Genomic DNA, 20,745 nt, shown 5'->3' with positions numbered 1-20,745 from the left:
ATCTTTTGTTCCCTGGACTTCGGCATCTTGAGGAAAATGACCCCGGGGGCCACAAAGACCTTGTGGCCGAAGGCCCATCCTTCCGGGCCGACCACGTTAGTTGCTGGCCGCACATTGACTGGTGCTTTGCTAATCCTGAGGACAATCCACAAGAATGTTTTTAATGTCACCCCTGTACATAGTTCGAGTGCACTCTTATTTCTTTCTCAGGAAATCGTTTTGTGTTCATGTGGATCAAGCTCGATCACTCAGCTCTCAATCATTGTGGCTATTGGTTTTGAAAGTAGCTAGGCTTGAGCGGAGCTAGTCTACGGTGTAAAAATTGAACCCTGTCGTAGCTGTTGCGGCTATTATTTCTGAAAGTAGCTGGGTTCGTGTAGAGCCAGTCTGCAGTGTGCATGTCAAGCCCGATCATAGCTGTTGCGGCTATTAGTTGTGAAAGTAGCTGGGCTCGAGTAGAGCCAGCCTATGGTTTGCAGGTCAAGCGCAATCTTAGCTGTTGCATCTATTTTTTGTGAAAATAGCTTGTTTCAATTTGGGCCAGTGTGCAGTGTTGATGCAGGCCGCCCAATTTTCTGGCTGCTTGTCCCTGTGCTGCTTTCCAGTGATAAAAAGAATGCCATGTTAAGTAGCAGGTGTGCTCAGGGTGATACCAAATTTAGTGAGTGTATGCCGGTCGGTGCTTAATAGATGGTACTAGCTTACTGCTCAATATGTGCAAGCAGAGGATGACTTCTTATTAATTGTGTTCCAAAAAAAATGAGACGTTTACAATTCCCTGTAGGTGGGCTCGGTGGCTGTGCTGCGACACAGTCAACTAATCCACTCGCTTTCGCTATGCAGGTGTTTTCCCCCGTCATCACCCGTGTGCTACTTCCTGCTCTACTGATTGCCTTCCCCAGCGTCACCTCGGAATGTGTGCCTACGTACTGTGGACGCGATACCGGTGATTGCCATCTGTCCTCCCTCTGCGTGACGGCTCGTGTGGCAACGCCTTCGATCGGAAACTACACCCTCGACCCAGCACAAGGAACACCATCACCATCATCAACGGACCCAGCCATGTCAACTATAAAGCTACGACAGCTACCCGCGCGGCTCTGTGGGCTCGGTGGCTGTGCTGCGACACAGTCAACTAATCCACTCGCTTTCGCTATGCAGGTGTTTTCCCCCGTCATCACCCGTGTGCTACTTCCTGCTCTACTGATTGCCTTCCCCAGCGTCACCTCGGAATGTGTGCCTACGTACTGTGGACGCGATACCGGTGATTGCCATCTGTCCTCCCTCTGCGTGACGGCTCGTGTGGCAACGCCTTCGATCGGAAACTACACCCTCGACCCAGCACAAGGAACACCATCACCATCATCAACGGACCCAGCCATGTCAACTATAAAGCTACGACAGCTACCCGCGCGGCTCTGTGGGCTCGGTGGCTGTGCTGCGACACAGTCAACTAATCCACTCGCTTTCGCTATGCAGGTTAGTAAACCGTATGTTATTTATTCTAAAAAATCAAGTGATTACTTTCTCGTACAGCTGCCGAGCCCGCAGTGTTGTGTGTCTCTTGCCATTGAGTGCGTTGAAGTCATGCATTCCTTGTTAGTGGTATTGTTGTCTGGCGACGTAGAGACCAACCCGGGACCTACGGAAGCTATACTTGTTGAATTAAAAAAACTGTCTGTCGGGCAGGCTCGGATAATTTCCCAGGTACAAGACCTCAAAGCCCAACTGCAAACTACGGACAGAAATATAGCCAACCTGAATGAGCGAATGGCTGAACTAGAGGTTCATTACAAAAAAATTGACACCTTGCAATCGGACCTCGAGACGGCACGCGCTGATACCGCTCAAACATCCCATATGGTTTTAGAGATGAACGCCCGAATGGACGATGCTGAAAACCGCTCGCGAAGAAACAATTTAATATTTTACGGCGTTCCTGATCCCGTCCCACATGAGACTTCTGTCCAGTCCGAAGAAAAAATAATTAAGTTATGCTCTGATCATCTCCACGTGACGCTTGAACCTACAGATATAGAGCGAGCTCACCGTCTCGGCCATCACACAAACGGACGCTGTCGCCCATTAATCGTGAAACTAACTTTTTTTAAAACCAAGGAGGTCATTCTTTCGAACGGCCGTAAGTTAAAGGGCACCGTCTTTAGCATTGGCGAAGATTTCTCGCGCCCCGTCCAAAAAGCCCGGAAGCAGTTAGTTACATTTGCTAAAAACAAGGCAGTCCCATTCTCGCTACGCTACAAAACATTATTCATTGGCAAACAACGTTATATGTTTGACGAGTTGTCACAAACTGTCAAAGAAATTGCATAACAATCACCAATCTATCAACGACCAATAAACCGCCCTCAATCCACCCCTCGTGTGAATACTTCCTTATCTGTTATCTTTACCAACATACGGAGCTTCCTTTCAAAGCGGGATCTTGTATCTAATCTCGTGTCGTCATCCAGCAGCAATATATTACTACTAACTGAAACATGGTTAACTGCCGACGTCACTGACGAAGAAGTCCTTGCTGACTTGCCAAATTTTCAAATCTTTCGAAATGATCGGAAAGGCGCACGAGGTGGAGGTGTACTCATCGCCGTTAGCCAACAGTTGTCCTGTTCTCTCATTACCATTCCCTCTGATATTGAAGCATTGTGGCTCATATGTCGGGCTTCTCCGCAAACAGTTGTACTGGGCATCTGCTACAGATCACCAAATTATAGTACCGAATTTTCCCGTAAACTAAACGACCTACTATGTCAACTTTCTGCAGAGTACCCAAATGCACGAATTCTTCTTTTTGGTGACTTTAATTTCCCAAATATTAATTGGATTGACCCACCACCCTTAACTGTAAGCAACTCAGAAGAAAAAGAATTCATTGAGGTTTGTCTCAATTTTAATCTCACCCAGCCGGTAACAGAACCAACGCGCGTCACTCGCGAATCTGCAAATATTTTAGATCTCGTATTAACCAATCAACCTGACTGTCTATCATCCATAAACTACCTTCGAGAGATTAGTGACCACAAAGTTATTCATGCTGTCTTTAAACTTACTCCTGCAAAACGTCATATTGAAAAGAAAACAATTCGCCTGTACAATAAAGGAAATTATGAAACTATAAATAACGAGCTGAACACCTTTTTTCCAGTTTTTGAAGGAACATTTCACAACCAGTCAATTCATGAAAATTGGTTGATTTTTAAAAATAAGTTAAACGAGCTAGCAAATAATTTCATCCCCTTGTTCAGTTTCCACGCAGATCAACATAAACCGTGGTTCACTAAAAGCCTCAAAAGATTAAAAAACAGAAAAAAACGTCTTTTCCGCTCAGCCAATCTGTCGGCTGGCCCTAGTGCATGGGAAAAATACTACGCGGCTGAGGATGCATATTTAACCGCAATCCGAAACGCCAAGTACTCTTTTTTCCACGTGGACCTACCAAATATGTTGATTAAAAACGCCCAAAAATTCTGGCAAGTGATAAACCCTCAGCAAAACCGTACTGTTGCCATTATCAATGAATTGGGCGAACCTGTGAATGATGCTGAATGTGCGAACGTTTTCAACACCGCGTTTTCATCGGTTTTCACTGCAGAATCTGATGTGTCATTTACAATGCTCCCTGCAAACACCGAGTATCCAATGTCTCCCGTCACTTTTTTTGCTGATGGTATTGCGTCAGTAATTGATAACATTAAACTGTCATCATCAGCCGGCGTAGACGAAATTAATTCCAAACTTCTGAAAAATACTAAACACATCTCTGCAGCATATTTGACCTTGTTATTCTCTCAGTCACTTTCTACAGGTAACATTCCGGAAGACTGGAAGGTGGGAAAGGTCGTTCCCGTCTACAAATCAGGTAATAAAGAATCCCCATTAAACTACCGCCCTATCTCTCTAACGAGCGTGCCTTGTAAAATCATGGAACACGTCATTTTTTCTCAAGTCATGCATTTTCTGGACTCGATCGACTTCTTCCATCCTTCGCAGCACGACTTTCGTAAAGGATTCTCCTGCGAAACTCAGTTAGCCCTCTTTCTTCATGATCTGCACATTAACCTCGACTCTAACATACAAACTGACGCCATATTTTTAGATTTTTCAAAAGCATTTGACAAAGTATCTCATCAGCGCTTGCTACTAAAACGTGCTCAGTTGAACTTGGACCATAATATCTTACGATGGATCAAAGAATTTCTTAACAACCGCTCCCAATCTGTCCTAGTTAACAACCAGTCTTCTAATCTCATCCCAGTCACATCGGGCGTCCCCCAAGGGTCTGTTCTTGGTCCGCTTTTATTTTTAATATATATTAATGATTTACCGCAACATTTATCCTGTAATATTCGCATGTTTGCAGATGACTGCGTCATCTACCATTCCATCACTAACGTATCGGACCAATCTGCTCTCCAAAACGACCTTAACCGCGTGCTGCAATGGTGCGACCGTTGGTTAATGTCACTTAACTCTACTAAATGTAAAGTTATGTCCTTTCACCGCCGCCGCAATCCCCTTTTCTTTCCCTATACCATCACTACCACCCCCGTAGAATTAACCGAATCATATAAATACCTTGGTGTCACCCTTTGCAGCGATTTATCTTGGCGTACGCATATTACTAACATTACCTCATCTGCTAACAAAACCCTGGGATTCCTTAAACGTCAACTACGCCACGCCCCTCAGGAAGTAAGACTACTCGCCTACAAATCACTAATAAGATCAAAACTTGAATATGCATCTGCCGTCTGGGACCCTCACCAAGTATACCCCATCAACGCAATCGAAGCAGTCCAAAATCGCGCAACTAGATTCATTCATTCTTCATACTCGTACCATACCAGCGTATCACCCCTGAAAGCTGAATCAGGTTTACTTAGTCTCGCTTGTCGTCGCCGCATCGCTACCCTCTGTTTGTTTCACAAGTTATTCAATTCCCCCCTCTGTATCTCACCTTACATCGTACCTCCCACACGCATATCTCACCGCACCAGTCATCCTCTCCAGGTTGCTCGCCCACGCGCTCGCACTGTCACTTTTTCTGCGTCATTCTTCCCCCGAGCAGCTCCAGACTGGAACGGCCTTCCCCACCACATTGCTGCCATCACCTGCCCATCAATCTTCTTCGAAAATGTTACCAATCATCTCTCATCCTGAAGACCAGCACCTATGTTTGATTATTTTTGTAACCCCACCCCTTATGTAATACCCCCTAAAAGGGGGTCTTTAAGGTAATAAAATGAAATGAAATGTAATGAAATGAAATGCCGAATAAGAATGCAGCTTTTGAGGAGGATATTGTTCGTTTATCTCAAGTGCGCAGAGTGACCACATTTCTGGGACGCCGATCAGGTGGATTTGGGGATGAAGAAACGACATACAGCTGCCAAGCTGACATCTTGTTTATCAGACGGGAAGAGAGGGGAAAAATACAAACAATAGCGGAACGGCTGCACGACCTTAGCGCTGGATTCGTGGCGCCATCTGGTAACAGTTCATTACACTACCAACACTCCCCCTTAATAGACTGTCGCCACGTCCACGTTCTTGACACCCAAACGTTCACAATGCTTGACGGTCAGCCTTCACTTCAAGGCCTTGGTGAAGAGGTCTGCAGAGTTACTGGACGATTCGTTGTACTGGAGTTGCAGCTTTCCCTCTTCCACCTTTTCTCTCAGGAAGAAGTGCTTCAGATCAATGTGCTTGCTTCTCTCTTACTTGACGATTTTCCGCCAGAGCAATTGCACCCTGGTTGTCAACCAACAATACCTGTGGTTCCTGTAGAAACTCGTGCGCACCAAGCTCCTTCATGAAGTTCTGTAGCCACATAACTTCCTTTGTAGCATGACACATGGCCACATACTTTGCTTCGACGGTTGACAGTGCAGTACTTTGTTGTTTCCTGCTGCTCCAGGAAATTGCAGCGCCGGCTAGCGTCAACACATAACCATTGAATGACTTCCTGTCAGCCTTGTCACTAGCCTAGTCTGCATCGCAAAAGACCTGCACACACTTCCCAGTTCTTTGGCAGATTAGTGCATAACTCTTCGTATGCTTCACATAGCGATGGATGTGCTTTATGCCACTCCAGTGCTCTTCTGTGGGATGTTCGTTTAACTGACTCATGTATGTGGTGGCAGAAGCCAAGTCCGGTCTTGTTCCTTCTACAAGGTAAAGCAACGCACCAGTAGAGACGTGTCCGCGACTGTTCATTTTTCTTCTACTTTGAAACTTTCCTCTTCTCCTGCCTCAGTCTCGGGTTAAGAGCAAAATGGTTAACATCCACCAGCTCGCCTGCGCAATCACTACATTACCAATTGCCTGTCTGTACTTGCACGGCAGGTCTTCTCTCGTTCGGTCGTCGCTCTCTCCTCTTTGGTACTTGCTTCCGTGATCCAAAAGAGATGATGCTGCCTTAGCATCTGCCATGCCTCAGTCAGTTTTCCATTCCTTTCTCTTGTCAGTCGTATGGAAACGATGTGGCTAGCTTCCCCCAGGTCTTTTGCGTCAAATTCGCTTTCTCCTCTTCTGCGATGATCAAGAGGTCATCAACGTAGACTCCTACGATGAGCTTCTTCTCTTTGCTGACATATACACAGGGGTCTGCTTTCAATCTTGTCATCCCCTGCCACTTCAGCAGTTTGTCCAGATGAGATTCCACTCCCTTCCAGACCGTCGCAGTCCATACAAGCTCTTCTTTAGAAGGCAGACTTCATCCTTCTTGAAATCGCCGAAAGGCTGCGGTTGTTTTATGTAGACGGTCTCCTTCAGTGTACCGTTCAAGTATGCTGCCGTGATATCAACCTGGTGGATCTTCCAGTTTCTTTCGACTGCTATGGCCAGCAGCGTCCCGATGGACTTCAGCTTGACAACAGGAGAGAAGGTCTCCTTGTAGTCGGTTCCTTCCACGTGGGAGTATTCGCACGGTACTAACCGTGCTTTGTACCTCTTCAGGTCACCGTTCTTGTCGTATTTCTTGCGGATTACCCACTTGCACTTTACGACCTGTCTCTCCTTCGGTCGTGGCACCAGTTCCCATGTTCCTGAAGCTTCAAGGCCGTCCAGTTCACTTTGTATAGCTGCTTTCCATCTCTCTTTGTCTGATGCAGAAAAGGCTTCGTGTAGTGTTTCTGGATCTTCCCGGTTGTTTTGGTTGGCTATGCAGCAGCCGTGACATTCACTTTGACGTGGTCCCTTCTTTGCCAGTCTCGCCAACCTTCTGTATGCTTGCGTACCACAATCTTTCACGTTGGATATCTGCTGTGTAGCTCCGTTGTTGTCTTCATCAGCTGATGAGCTAACCTCTTCGGCATTGTTCTGGCCAGTATCATTTCGATCTGATCCACCAACCTCACGTGACCCGCTCCAGCTGTCTTCTACGTGAAACATGATTGTGCCCTCGGTGTCGCCACATACATCAACGTTGGTGCTTGGAGCTGGGCAAGCTTGCACGGGAAGGAGTCTTCTTCAAAGGTGACGTCCCAACTCACAAAGAAGTGGTCTTCTTTCTGGTTCCACAGCTTGTACCCCTTAACTCCTTCTAGATAGCCAACCAGTATGCACTCCTCTGCTTTCGGTTTCAACTTGCTTCCCTTGCATCGTCTGTTTCGCAGACTCCATGTTTTGCATCCGAACACTCTTAGGTGGTCCAGTTTTACTTCTCCCTCTGTCCACAGAGCTTCTGGCGACTCTCCTTCGACTGCTTTCGATGACCACTTGTTTGATGCGACTTGCAGTGACAACGGCGTCAGCCCAAACTTCTTTGGGGACGCCTGACTGGATGAGGAGACACCTCGTCATGTCAAGCAGAGTCTGGTTCATTCTCTCGGCAACTTCATTCTGCTAAGGTATGCCAGGAATGGTAAGCCGACGCTTTATGCCATGCTTGGCCAGGTACTCATCAAACTCTTTGTTTGTGCACTCTCCTCCATTGTCACTACGCAAAGTCTTCACCTTCGTGTTGTGGAGAATCTCAACCATTTGTCTGTACTGGTCGAATCTGTCCAGCACTTCATTCTTCGTCTTCATTGGGTACACTACAGTGAATCTGGAGTAGTCATCAATGAATGTGACAAAGTAGTTTGACCCTCCCTTCGAGGCAGGGGGGATCTTTCCTACTACATCCGAGTGAACCAGCTCCAGTGGGGCCTTAGCCCTCGTTCCACCCTTCTTCGGAAGCTGCTTCTCTTCAATTTGCCGAGTGCACATGTCGAGCACTTTGCATCTTGACTGCTTCTCCCACTTTGGCAAAGTTTTCCACAGCTTCATGGTGGAGATGACCGAGTCGTTGATGCCACAAGGCGACGTCTGTCGCCTGTGCTAACTTCAGTGCTGCAAGCGACTTACTCACAGTGTACAATTTACCATCGCGCTTGGCTGCGAGAATTAGGTCACCATTTGCTTCAATCACTTTAGCTGTTCCGTTGCTGAAAGTCACGCTCAGTCCACGTTCCTCGATCTTCCCAACTGACAAGAGATTACCGTCTAAGTTTGGTACGTAGAGGACATCTTGGAGCTCGACGACAGTGCCACTCCAGTCTTTCGAAAGTTCAATCTCTACCTGTCCTCTCCCGACGACTTCCATGACCTCCTTATTTGCTGCCTCAACAGTCGAACAGCAGGGCTTGAAAGTGGTGAATTTGGCTCTGTTGGACGTCATGTGTTCAGTAGCTCCACTGTCAAGGTACCAGATGTGTGACCCTGAGGAACTCCCACCTCTGGCACAGAGCGCCTTCTTCGGTTCACTGGAATTTCGTCTTCTCTGTAAGCCGCATCCTTCGTCATCGGGACCCTCCTTGCATTCCCTGGCAATGTGTCCAAATTTTCCGCACCGAACTCATCGTTTCGGTTCAAAGCACCTTGTACCAGTGCCAGTTGCTTTTTTCCTTGAAAAATGTTCTTGCCCGTTATGTTTGTGGAGCTGACTGCTCTGCATAATTGGCTTGTTCTTGTCATGAGGGCCTTGTTTTCTTCACTCTCATTTAGTTTGGCTTCTTCACGTTTGACTTGGCGCTTTTCTTCTACCAGCAGCCTTGCTTTCACCTCCTTCGTCGTGAGTGTTCCTTCGTCTTGCTCAAGATTTAGGGTAAGTGATTCATACGCTTCTGGCAAGCCCATCAGCATCACCAGTGCCAGTTCCCTGTCAGTGAAGGCGTATCCTTCCTGTGTAGGTTCATTGTTCGATCCAGATAATCCTTCATGGCTTCATCTGGCTTCATTCTGGTGTTGGAAAAGTCTCCCACCAACTGAAGAGCATGCAGTGGTCCACACTTTAAATGTATCTCTTCCAATGTATTCCAGGCCTCGCGAGCTGTCAAACATTCCCCAATGTCGTACAGGTAGGTGTCTTCCACTACTGGGAACATGAATGTCAAAGCCTTGTTGTTTATCTTCCTCTCGTCGTTTGTCATTTCTCTCCCACCATAGCCAGGCTCGATGGCTTCCCAACAGTCTTTCTGGACGAGTGCCGCTCTGGCTCAAATCGCCCACGCATGGTAATTTTCGTTTGAGAGTTTTGGTATTTTGAATTCGTCCAGTGCCGCCATCGTATCGCTTTGCTTCGTCGAGAGCGGTTCGAAGTAGGCTTACAGCGATGAACTTGCGTTGGGTTCCCGTTGCACGTCTTGTGGCACCTGTGTACAGGCACAAGCACCTGTACACAGGTACAGGTGCTTGTGCAGGAACACCTGTACGTGTGTTCCTGCACAAGCAGGAACACACGTACAGGTTTGGCGACGTCTTCCACGAACCGTCGACGCAGTTTTCCTTTGTTCACTTCTTTGCCTAGAAATTCGTCACTGGCGTGTCAATTACTTCTTCCCGACACTTTCGTCACTGGCGCGCACCGAACTGATGTCAGTACTTCTTTCCGACAACCACAGGTGTCGCACGATGATCCGTCCTGCTCGGAAAGTGCAAAGGTCACTTCTTACCGACAACTTCGCTGTACCCACGCTTGGTGTGTGTAGACGTCTTCCGAACATAATACCCCATGGAGTCCGCAGCGAGACCGGTTTTTGGCGACGCTCCGTCCGTCTGACGAAGAACGTGCCACCTTTTACTTTCTTGACGGGCACACACCACTTGTCAGTCACTTCGTCCTTGACAGTTTCACTACACTCACGCCCGTCTAATCTTCTTCAGGCATCGGGACGACGTAACGAAGATGGTGTTGCTTGACAGTTTCTTCTTCAACGTGGTCGTACCTTTTCATCACTCATTAAAGGTGATCCCTCTTCTTCCGAAATAATGGTCGATGTGCCGTCCTGGGCCCATAACCTGTTTGTTTATCTTAAGTGCACAGTATGACCACATTTCTGGGATGTGGATCGAGTGGATTTGGGGATGGGGAAACGACATACAGCTGTCAAGCTGCCATCTGAGAGGGGGAAAATGCAAACAAAAGGGGAACGGCTGCGTGACCTTAGCGCTGGATTCGTGTCGCCATCTGATAACGATCCATTACACTACCAACAGGTATGCCCCTCCCTCCTCCCTTGTGACCCTAGTGACGTCACATGTGATGTCATTATGGGAAACGTCCCAATGGAACGGGCAGTTATCCCAACACCGACGCCACTCACTCCGGAGACGCGCGCCTAAGAGCTGCACTCTAAAAGATATTCTTCATGGGGGCAAAGTGCATGTTGCAGGTGTTGTGGAAGCTTGCCGTCAGTATATGTGCTCTGCAGCTGCGAGCTCAGCTATGGCCGCCAGTCAATACTACCTGTAAAATGAGCTAGATGGTAAAAGCACCTGCACATACATATTTATGTAAGAGACTCTCAGCTTTGTGTATGCATTTTTTTTACTTGGCATCTCAATACAATGGACCCAAAGAAAATGGGTCCCAAAGGAAATGAGGTCCAAGTGTTGTGTTTGTCGCCTTTGGACCTACGGAGATGTAGATTTCTCGGCATAAAACATCAAATTCATATCACTGCTTGCCATGTTTCGGCTTTACTTCATAAGCTTCTAGCCTGTGTATCTTGTGGTGATGGTGCAATGGAAACACAATAACCTATGTATTGTTTGCATTGCTTAACTCTTTTTTTAAATGTACCTTCTAGCATTTGAGCAGTGTACAAGATTAATTCTGCTATCGATAACTGCAGTGTTCTTTCATTAAAAAATACCAACCTTGACTTCTAACTGAAATGACATGGCTCAAAGTTTCAGTGTTCTTGAATGTGCACAGATCCTTCTTGCTTTGAAGTGAACTTGCCGGAATGTTTCCTAGAGTGGGCCCAGTATTTAGTATTTGCATACCCAAGATACAGTTTTGAAATCAATGTTAACTTTGCTAGTAGAACCCCCAATCATGTCAACCTCAAAAGGCTAGACTTGTCTGCATCAAATGGCACATACTGCATTCTAGTATATTTGTAGAAACAGCAGTAACATGACAGCTCACTGGTCCTGTGCCTGTGGAAGACGGCTCTTTTTACATTTTCTTGGGTCATTGGATTTTGTCTGATTGGAGCTAGTGCATTCATTGTTTTGATTTGTTTGTAATAAAAGTTGTCAATCCAGAACTCTTGACAACTTCTATAATTTAGCCAGGAAAATTAGAAGTGAACGAAATTCCATGAGCTCATAAAAGGTGTTCTTGATTATATTAAAATGTTCAAATCCAGAGCTCTTGACTACTACTATAATTCAGCCAGGAAAATAAGAAGTGAAAAAAAATTGATTGAGCATATAGAACATGTGCTTCGTTTTTATGTGCAGTAAAGACCAATTTATAAAAACTCGCCCTTGTGGAAAGCGTCAACTCTGCAGCTAAAAAGTTGTACGTTCTGCAACTTCTTTTTTTTTTTTACTTTTTGTCTCGTGCGTAGCATCGGTTGGTACCGCGAGCAGTACGGATAATATGGATGATTTCTATGGAACGGATGCCGTGCTTTCTTTTTAGCAACTTTTGTAATCTTGTTAAATTTCTCTCGAATTACGCGTTTTCGTTTCTGCATTTCTTACACCAATTCATACTTTTTATCTTTGCACCAAATTACATTCGTCTTTACCTTTGAAGGGACGTACAGTGCTCTTCTTTTTTCTTAGAAAATGCATCGGCACGAACGGACATTTCTGTGGATACCTTTATTTGGCGTACGCACTCAACGTCGACGATGGTGGTGACAGACACGTCCAGAACCGCGGCTTGCTGTCGCTTTTCACGTGTAACCACGGTTTGCACGAAAAACACGACGCAGTTATGAGAATGTCATCGTTTGTCGCTGCCCAAAACGACCGCGGCGTAGCAGAAGCAGACGACCCCGTGTCACATCCACGTCCGGATTCTTAGTTATTCTTCGTTTTCCCTAGATTCCCTCTCGAGGCACCGCTCACTCCGTTGTACCCTGCTGGAAATGGGCGATGTGAAATGAGGCCAAAATTCACATTGAACCAATGTGCAACTGTAGGTCCAGACACATAGAGCAATATGCATTTATGAAACAAAAACCTATGTGCACCAATTGGTAATCCTTCAGGGAATTCACATTGGGCTGAATTGGTAATCCTTTAGGGAATTCACATTGGGCTGATTGCATTTATGAAACAAAAACCAATGAGCAGCAATTGGCAAAAGGTACCCCAGTGCACATTGCATTGAGGGTATTTATGGGGCAGAAACCAATGAGCAGCAATTGGCAACAGGTGCTCCTGTGCACATTGGGTTGATGGTATTTATGGAGCAAAAACTAATGACCGGCTATTGGCAACAGGCCCCCCTGTGCACATTGGATTGATGGTATTTATGGGGCAAAAACCAATAAGCGGCAATTGACGACAGGCACCCCTGTGCACATTGGGTTGATGGCGTTTAGGGGGCGAAAACCAATTAGCGGTAATTGACAACAGGTGCCCCGGTGCACATTGGTTTGATGGTACCCAGTCAACCAGCAACCGTCTATTAAACATCCGAGAGATGTGTTGTTCGGACATTTAACATATCCAGTGGATATCTGCTACGATTCATCCAACACTGAAAGTATCTACTGTGCAGTGCAAAATGGTTCCCCAGAAAACGTACCACTAACGCAATCTGGTTGATGCAGCTGGACATTCAGGACCATTGTAGGATGTTCAGCCTGATCCAGTGGATGTACCATGTACATACCTCAGAAATATTACCTTTCCTGGTATAGGGACCAGCCCTATGCCAGGAGGGCAAGGAAGTGCCTAAGCAGCCTTCATTTTATGCTAGCATATAGCGTGTAAACTGTCCTACAGAAAAATTTAAACGGATAAGAGTCCAATTCTTTACAAAACAAGAGCTCAGAGGGCAGATTTGCTGTATGGCCCGTGCATGCTCTCAATGTATACCTAAATGGCGCATTACAGATGTATAATGTAGCAATCAGGCCCGCAGCAGACATTCTTTATATTGAAGTTTTTTTTTCACCATCAAGCTCAGAAGCTTTACCACAGGATCAATGCAGATGACACTGACAAGGAAGGCGACACTACTGATGCTGACTCCTTTTAGTGAGGTGTACCTCGCCACATGCGAGAGAACTGAAATACTGGACACAACCATTGTCATAAGCTATGACGAACGGCCCTGAGGAATTGACTACTGAAGTCTAAGGCTTCAGTAGTCATATGCTCTAGTGTGTGGCACCGACTGCATGTAGAGGTGTAGAGGTGTAGAGGTGTAGCACCGACTGCATGGCAAAAGATGCGGGTGCAGTCTTGCAGCGTAACTTTGAACGTGAGTAGCGCACTAAACTCCTGCCCAGCCTGTCAGGCATGCACATCCGTTCTGTAGAAAAAGTTGCAGTGCCAAACAAACCGCCATTAACTCTTTATTGTTACTGTTAGACAGACGAGCAGTGCTTGATGCTTTTAAAATAAAGTATAATTTTTGAACAATGCTGCATAGACAGCATGAGGTTTTCAAAATAAAGTATACTTACTGAACAATGCAGGATACTTTGCTTAAAAAAATGTCTGATAAACATAATAAAAAGCTCAGCGCATTCAAGGCCCACTTAAGGCAGTTCACATCTCTCTCTCCTGTGGTGCAGAATGTTCCTGAAAAGCAACGAAAAAATGTTACGTTAAAGATATGTGAGCAGTGGTTTACCATTCTTTGAAACAAAACTAATAAAACAGTGAAGTTCAAAGTGAAGTGACTCAAATATGCAAGAATTGGAACTGATGTAAATAAATCACAAGTATTTTATGCCTTGTTTTGAAAGCACACTCATGCTGGATGTGTGTACTGTATTGCCAACTTTTGTTTGTTAGATTTACATCAAATATCAGTGTTCTTAAAATTCGTTGTGTATGCATTCTTTTTAATCCATAATAAGGTACTATTACATAATGAAATTTTTCCTCTTAGAGAAACACTCCAAACAAAATTTTTTTTATTTAAAATTATTTAATGTTCACACCTGTAGTATTTGCTCTCAAATTAAATTAAAAAAGGTGTCACTGGCTTTAATATTTAAAGCATTCAAATACTCTTATATAGAAATTATGCTTTGAAGAAATTGCACACCATACTTACTGTTCTAGAAAAGTTTGATTTTTGTGCTAACATCAGCTTAATAAGACCAGCTTACCATTTGAGATGACTGATGTCAGGCAGGTGCGTGGCGAAGTTAATCCGTGACCATGGTTCCTACCTTGAAGTCTTCACATTTATGGCAGCTCTGCACTGCATCTGATAAAAAAAAGCAACAGAAGTATGACACCAACAATTCCATAAATCTGGTTCCATGTGAAGCTATCTGCACTACTGTTCCAGAGATTACTTACTTATGATGCACTCAGCAAGGTGAAGGTTCCTGAATGTCAACTTTCTCTTACGTCCTTCTCACGAAAATTTTCGCCCCAACTGGTCAGTCAGCAACCGCTTCGTGATCTGTCTCGTACAGGAAGCATAACCAGATCCGCAGACTTTGCTGAGCTGTCGAACATAAAAAAACATCCACATAGCAACCGCTTAGTGCAATCATAACTATTGATTGGATGTTTCTGTTTATTTTAGTCAACCTTGGCAGGTGTTTATCAGCATCCATTTCTTCATTAAATGTGCTGCAAAAATATTCCAAAAGCCGGGAATCATAATGATAAAAAAAACTGCACCGACTTTACTCAACAAGATTAACAATTTAATCAAACGTTTCGTCTCCCATGTGGGAAACATCGTCGGTGAAACCTTGAAGCAGGAATGAGCGAAAGAAACTTCAACAGTCCTATTTAAGCAAGTCCGCATACACATTGAGGAGGGGGCCGCAGCTGGAGTTACAAGCTGATGAGTCATTTCGGATGAACCATGATTCTACGAACCTGCTTGGACCCCACGTTTGTTCACGCGCCAGAGTGGACGCATTCTCAAAGTCGAAACTGTGTCCCGTATTCCAACAATGGTCTACGAGTTCCGTCTTCGCTCTTGTCGCATGCATGGCCTTTGCCATGTCCCTTTTGTGACTTTCATTTAGCTTTAAACAGCATTGAATCATCAATCCAATTCACACATGAAGTTGAACAGAACGGTGCAAAGCCTTTTCTGTATGTTAATGTGTTCCGAAATAGTACCGGTCGCTTATATACAACAGTGTACCGCAAAGCTGTGATACAGGCAACCTCTTAAGCTTTAACTCGCATCATTCTGTCGAACATAAAAGGGTTGTCGTAAAAAACCTACTACACCGGTCCGAACGCATTTCTTCTAATCCTCAATTGCGCGCTTCTGAGAAAAAAGTCAAATTTGGGGGATTTACGTGCTAAACCAACGACGGGCATCTGGCACGCCCCAGCGGAGGACTGAGGATTAATTTAGACTACCTGATGATCTTTTGACGTGCAACCGAAAGCTCGGTTACACGGCGCCTGCTCCGCAATAAGCCTCCGCCAGATGGGGATCCGTAGGCCAGCGCTCTCGCCTCGGAGCCACCGAGGCGGCTTGCGCGCTTCTGAGGATGCTGTCATTGTTGACCTGCTGATGAAGCGGAATTATCCGAAACGTTTTATTGATAACACGCACAAACAGATGGGACAAAGAAGTCAGGATAATGGACAACTTAGGACAGGGCAAGCAACAATACCCTATTTGAGAGGTGCTTTTGAGTCCATTCGCAGGGCCCTCGCCCCTTTGAATATCCGCACAGCTTTCAAACCCCACCATAAACTATGTGACTTCATTTCTAAACCTAAAGATTACACCCCCCCAGAGTCCCAGTGCGGTGTTGTGTATAAAGTGAACTGTCTAGACTGTGACACATCCTACATTGGGGAGACAGGCTGGAAGCGCTGCACTCGCCTAAACAAACACAGCGAAGACGGAACTCGTAGACCATTGTTGGAATACGGGTCACAGTTTCGACTTTGAGAATGCGTCCACTCTGGCGTGTGAACAAAGGTGGGGTCCACGAAGGTTGGTGGAATCATGGTTCATCTGAAGTGACTCATCAGCTTGCAACTCCAACCGCGGCCCCCTCCCCCGATGTTTATGCGGACTTGCTTAAATAAGATTGTTGAAGTTTTTTCGCTCATTCCTGCTTGAAGGTTTCACTGATGATGTTCCCCGCATGGGAGACGAAACGCTTGATTAAATTGTTAATCTTGTTGAGTAAAGTCGGCGCAGTTTTTTTATCATTAAATTTGCTACTAATATTTATACCTGCTCTTATTGAGGCCCTTCCGACATTTAAACTGAGAAATTTTGACGTCTTTATCTCAATATGGCGATTGGATTAAAGATTATACCACTGGGCACGGGCTTGGGCTTACCCGAAAGCCCAGGCCTGGGATGGGCTCGGACTTTTGACTGTGGGCCCGGGCCGGGCTTGGGCCAGCACGTTAAATGGCCTGGTTCGGGTTCGGGCCAGCTGTAATTGACCATGATGCTGACAGAGGCGATCGTAGAAATCGGCGTTTCGGTTATCTCAGCAACATCAACTCCAGAACCACTAGACAAGTACCCATGAACGTAGGCCCACCTTAAGACAGTGGACGGCAGCGTCGTTAATCATGAGGTGAGCTTCAGGTTAATCCCAGTGGCGTGATGTTTTTGCTTGTGGTGATAAATAGCGGCAAACCAAAAATAAACGGACATCGAAGCGCTCTGTCAGGAATTAAAAATGGGGGACTCAAAAACATTAACGCTAAACAATCTCAACCTAATTGATCATGAGAAACACTTATCTCTCTCGAATAATAGCTGGGAAGCGCTAACATAGCGGCAATGATGTAGTGGGGAAGCTTACAGGCCTAGTAAACAATTATGCACATACTGGGGAATGCCTGGCACATATTCAGGTATGAATACATGCTCAGATCTACAAAATATTTTAGGAGAAGATACAAACTGCAAATTAGTAGTCTTTCTTAGAAAACACATTGACGTATCTTAATCACAGTGCTAAAACCCATAAAAACACTTGATTACAATTATTTTAATAAAAAAAAGTTCTGAATATGTACATGACACCAGCAGTCATAACTTTAAATTAGTTCACCGCAAGCTATATTTCTCTGGCAGCAAACGAAGACAAACATTTTAACTGTGCAGTGAACCAGAATTAATACAATACGACGAAGTTTCCGTATACCACTTTAAAATGACCACAAACAACGCTTTTCAGATCAGTATGTTTTGCTATAAAAGGCTTATTATAAAGCCATAGTCCTTACAGTATATTATGAAGCTTTCAGTCTTGCTGCATCCAATTGTGGCTTTGCTTAGCCTTTGTGCGGTTTGAAGGTCTGCCGGTTACAATTCGCCAAGGAGGCCATCTGTGGCGGAGATAATTACCAAACCTTACCGGATGAACATTGATTCCCTCTTCTATTTGAGAACTTTCGTGTGTGAAGTCTTGTTGAGCCAGATGCCATTGCCAATGCACACATAGAAGACATAAACTTCAGTTCATCTTTGAAGCAGCACTATGTACAGGAAATTTACCAGCGCAATATTCGTGACTCCAGCGAAATCGACGCCGCGTAGCGGCAGCGCCGAGAAGCTCAGGAGAGGAGGTTGTCCCGACTCTGTCGTCTGCTATCGCTGATTGGTTCTCGTAGGCAGCATAGAAACAAACATTGTTTCCAGTAATTATTTTAATGATTCCACCGGGTCCTTCCTACGCACTGAGTAGACGAACGTTTCTAGGGTCGAAAAATCGCTTTCCACTCAAATGCAACACCGATTTTACGCTGCAGTGCAGGAATTTGTGATGGTCGGCATGCTGAACAACGAAAACGACCTTCTTTCGTCCGAATTTTGCCTGAGCAGCGCGCCATCTATAGTTCGCTGGAGTCGCGAATAACCTGGACTGGGATTGAAAACAGGGGTCCTATTTGTCAACGGCATGCCTCAAAATTAATTTTGTTGATGAAAAAAAAAATTATAGCAATATTTACGCGGCAAAACGCAATTTGAGTTTGGCACAAAACCGAACCGGTGTAACTAGCAGGTATCCTTCTTACCTCATTACTGTCAGAGTTAACGATTTGAATGATCCGACGTGATCCCTCACCCTCCTCCTCTTCTTCATCTCCTCTCTCTCCCCCAACAAACTAAGAAACAAACGAACACGCACGCACGCACGCACACACACACACATACCTCTTCTCCAAATAGGCACAGACTGCGCCACGCCTTGACAGATATAATTCATTCTAACCTTAAGCCTATCAGCACAGAAAAAATGTTAAAACACATAACCTTTACCTAGTTTCTGGGCATATGAAAACAAACACACGGCAGCCCTATCAATGAAATTCCTTGTACTAGTGGCGGCATAACTAAAGAAAATCTCAAATTTAAAATACGTCTTATGAATTGCTTCGCAAGCGCGAAAATGAAATTACAATTACCTGTCTCATACAAGCTTCCTCCAGCACTCCCGGGCAGTCACTCATCTCGTCGGAGGTACTAGCACCCGCTTACGCGCTTACTGTCACTGGGTTTCCGCGTCACTCTGCGATCCTGAAACAACCGGCGCCGAGAGTTACTCCCACATATTGTGCTTAAAGCTGCAATTTTTAACTTAAAGGAGATGGTCACTAGACTGGGCACAACGCGTGTGGAGACTAGAACTTACCAAACAACTTTAGGATCCGCGCCTTGAAGAAGTCCGATTCCGTTTCGTTCCAAGGCTTGAAGGGCAGAAATTTGAGGTGATATGTGGCTCATGGTCGTCCTCAAGACGTACGCTTGCATAATCGTTCGTAAAATTCCGGCCGCTCAACTGGTCTCGACTCTGCAACGTGCTTCAAGCGGTTAGACTTCCCGCGAACGTTGCTTCGGCAGCTTCGGTTCTTCTTCCGCGCTTCCTTGTCCCCCGGCCGGACCGTTCAGTTTATCACGTCGGACCACTTCCTGACGCAGGGGATGTATCACGTGACTATAATACTTCGTATTTTAACTCTTGTTTTTGTTTGCTGAAGTAAACGAATACTTAAAAACTTTACTTATTGACATTAATTTAGCAAAAAATTTGCATAAATTGCACTTTGAAAACTTAGTTTGGTTTTATATGTCATGCGGGATGCATGCGGGTGACCTCACTGTTCACTCTATTGACTCCAGCTCACTCTATATTGTCACGTGGTGTAACCCGCAACAAGCCCGCAAGTGTGACTGATGCACTTAAGAAAATAATAAACGTTTCTAAAAATTATGGTATTATTTAATTGTCAAATGTAAATACTGAATATATATTAAACTTATAACGGAGTAATTTTTATTTGTCATTTTAATTAGAAAATTGCATTTGCTGCGGGACGACGTCGGTGCGAATTTTAAAATTTGGATTTGAGACACGTAGGGTGTCGCGCTGTGCGACCATGAACCCAAACAAAAAAATATACTTGGAGCCACTAAGTATACCCAGCTTGCCAAGGACAACAGTCCTGAGACGAAGTTGTGTCCTGAAAAATGCTACAACAGGCCAGGGACCAGAACCAACGTCGCCGACAGCAGTTTCTGTAAGCTCGGTTGTCTCGGAACACGGTGAGACAAAAACTCCCCGTGAACTAAGTAGTACCAATGAAACCAGAAGCGGTCACAGTACTGGGCCAGTTAGTGAAGACACAAGTGATAAAATTGTGAAAGTGACGGGAGATTTGAAGACCAATTTCCTGTCCAAGTTTCCGAAAAGGCTACTGCCAAAGACGAATGTAACGAGTCTGACGTACCCTGTTTCGGCTGGCCTTCATTTTAATTGGACGCAAAATGAAGGGCTTTTGAATCTCGAAAACTTCATTGCGGGAGTGTACACTCTTCCCGGCATCAAGGAAAACTACAACATTGGGAAGCCAGAAGCCAAACTAAAGGCCCAAACTGCCAACAAGCACGTAAAATGCCTTTCAAAAAGGAACTTCCTTGCTCAACTACAAAGTGGAAAGCGCTGCCTGACACTTACTGTGCGTGAAACAAGGTGCAATCATAATTTCAGGAAGGTCATCCTTATTTCGTGTATGTGTGTGTGTGCGCGCATTTTATGTGCTTTTTTTTTTTAATGACTTCTATGGTGTTAATTATTGGATGTTATTCGGCACTACCGGCTTTTCTTTTCTGTTAATAAAAAGCGTGCCCACGATAGAATGTGCACGTGATCTGCCGCCCCAGAACGAGCGCGTAGCCTCGACTAGGGCTCAAACAGGATACGTTCACATGGCAAAATGGAAGCCTGAAGTATCGCATTTTTCCGCCAACTCCGCCGAAGTTTTAAAGTCCCGACGTCGGAAGTCGGAGAGCTTTGGACC

General features: G+C 45.2%; 1 protein-coding gene, 1 long non-coding RNA gene and 1 pseudogene across 2 annotated transcripts; 1 reads left to right on the top strand and 2 right to left on the bottom strand.

Annotated features, from left to right (window-relative positions):
* Positions 1-1,461: 1,461 nt before the first annotated feature.
* LOC121048278 lies at positions 1,462-2,353 on the top strand. Its single transcript, XM_040504430.2, has one exon. It carries the CDS (start codon positions 1,474-1,476, stop codon positions 2,329-2,331), a length of 858 nt encoding a protein of 285 aa, XP_040360364.2. The 5' UTR covers positions 1,462-1,473; the 3' UTR covers positions 2,332-2,353.
* A 6,504-nt stretch (positions 2,354-8,857) lies between these two features.
* LOC121838457 lies at positions 8,858-9,566 on the bottom strand (annotated as a pseudogene).
* A 4,941-nt stretch (positions 9,567-14,507) lies between these two features.
* On the bottom strand, positions 14,508-16,839 carry LOC120840061. The gene is made up of 3 exons (XR_005715454.2): positions 16,768-16,839; positions 14,791-14,941; positions 14,508-14,695 (listed from the first exon to the last, which is right to left on the bottom strand). It is a non-coding gene; the product is annotated as an uncharacterized LOC120840061 (long non-coding RNA).
* Between the last annotated feature and the right edge of the window lie 3,906 nt (positions 16,840-20,745).

The sequence above is a fragment of the Ixodes scapularis genome, unplaced genomic scaffold (genome assembly GCF_016920785.2).
Source record: "Ixodes scapularis isolate PalLabHiFi unplaced genomic scaffold, ASM1692078v2 PGA_scaffold6__148_contigs__length_123643588, whole genome shotgun sequence".
NCBI classification, from domain to species: Eukaryota; Metazoa; Arthropoda; class Arachnida; order Ixodida; family Ixodidae; genus Ixodes; species Ixodes scapularis.
The sequence above is the reverse complement of the archived record's forward strand: the minus strand, read 5'-3'. Positions and strand labels throughout refer to the sequence as shown.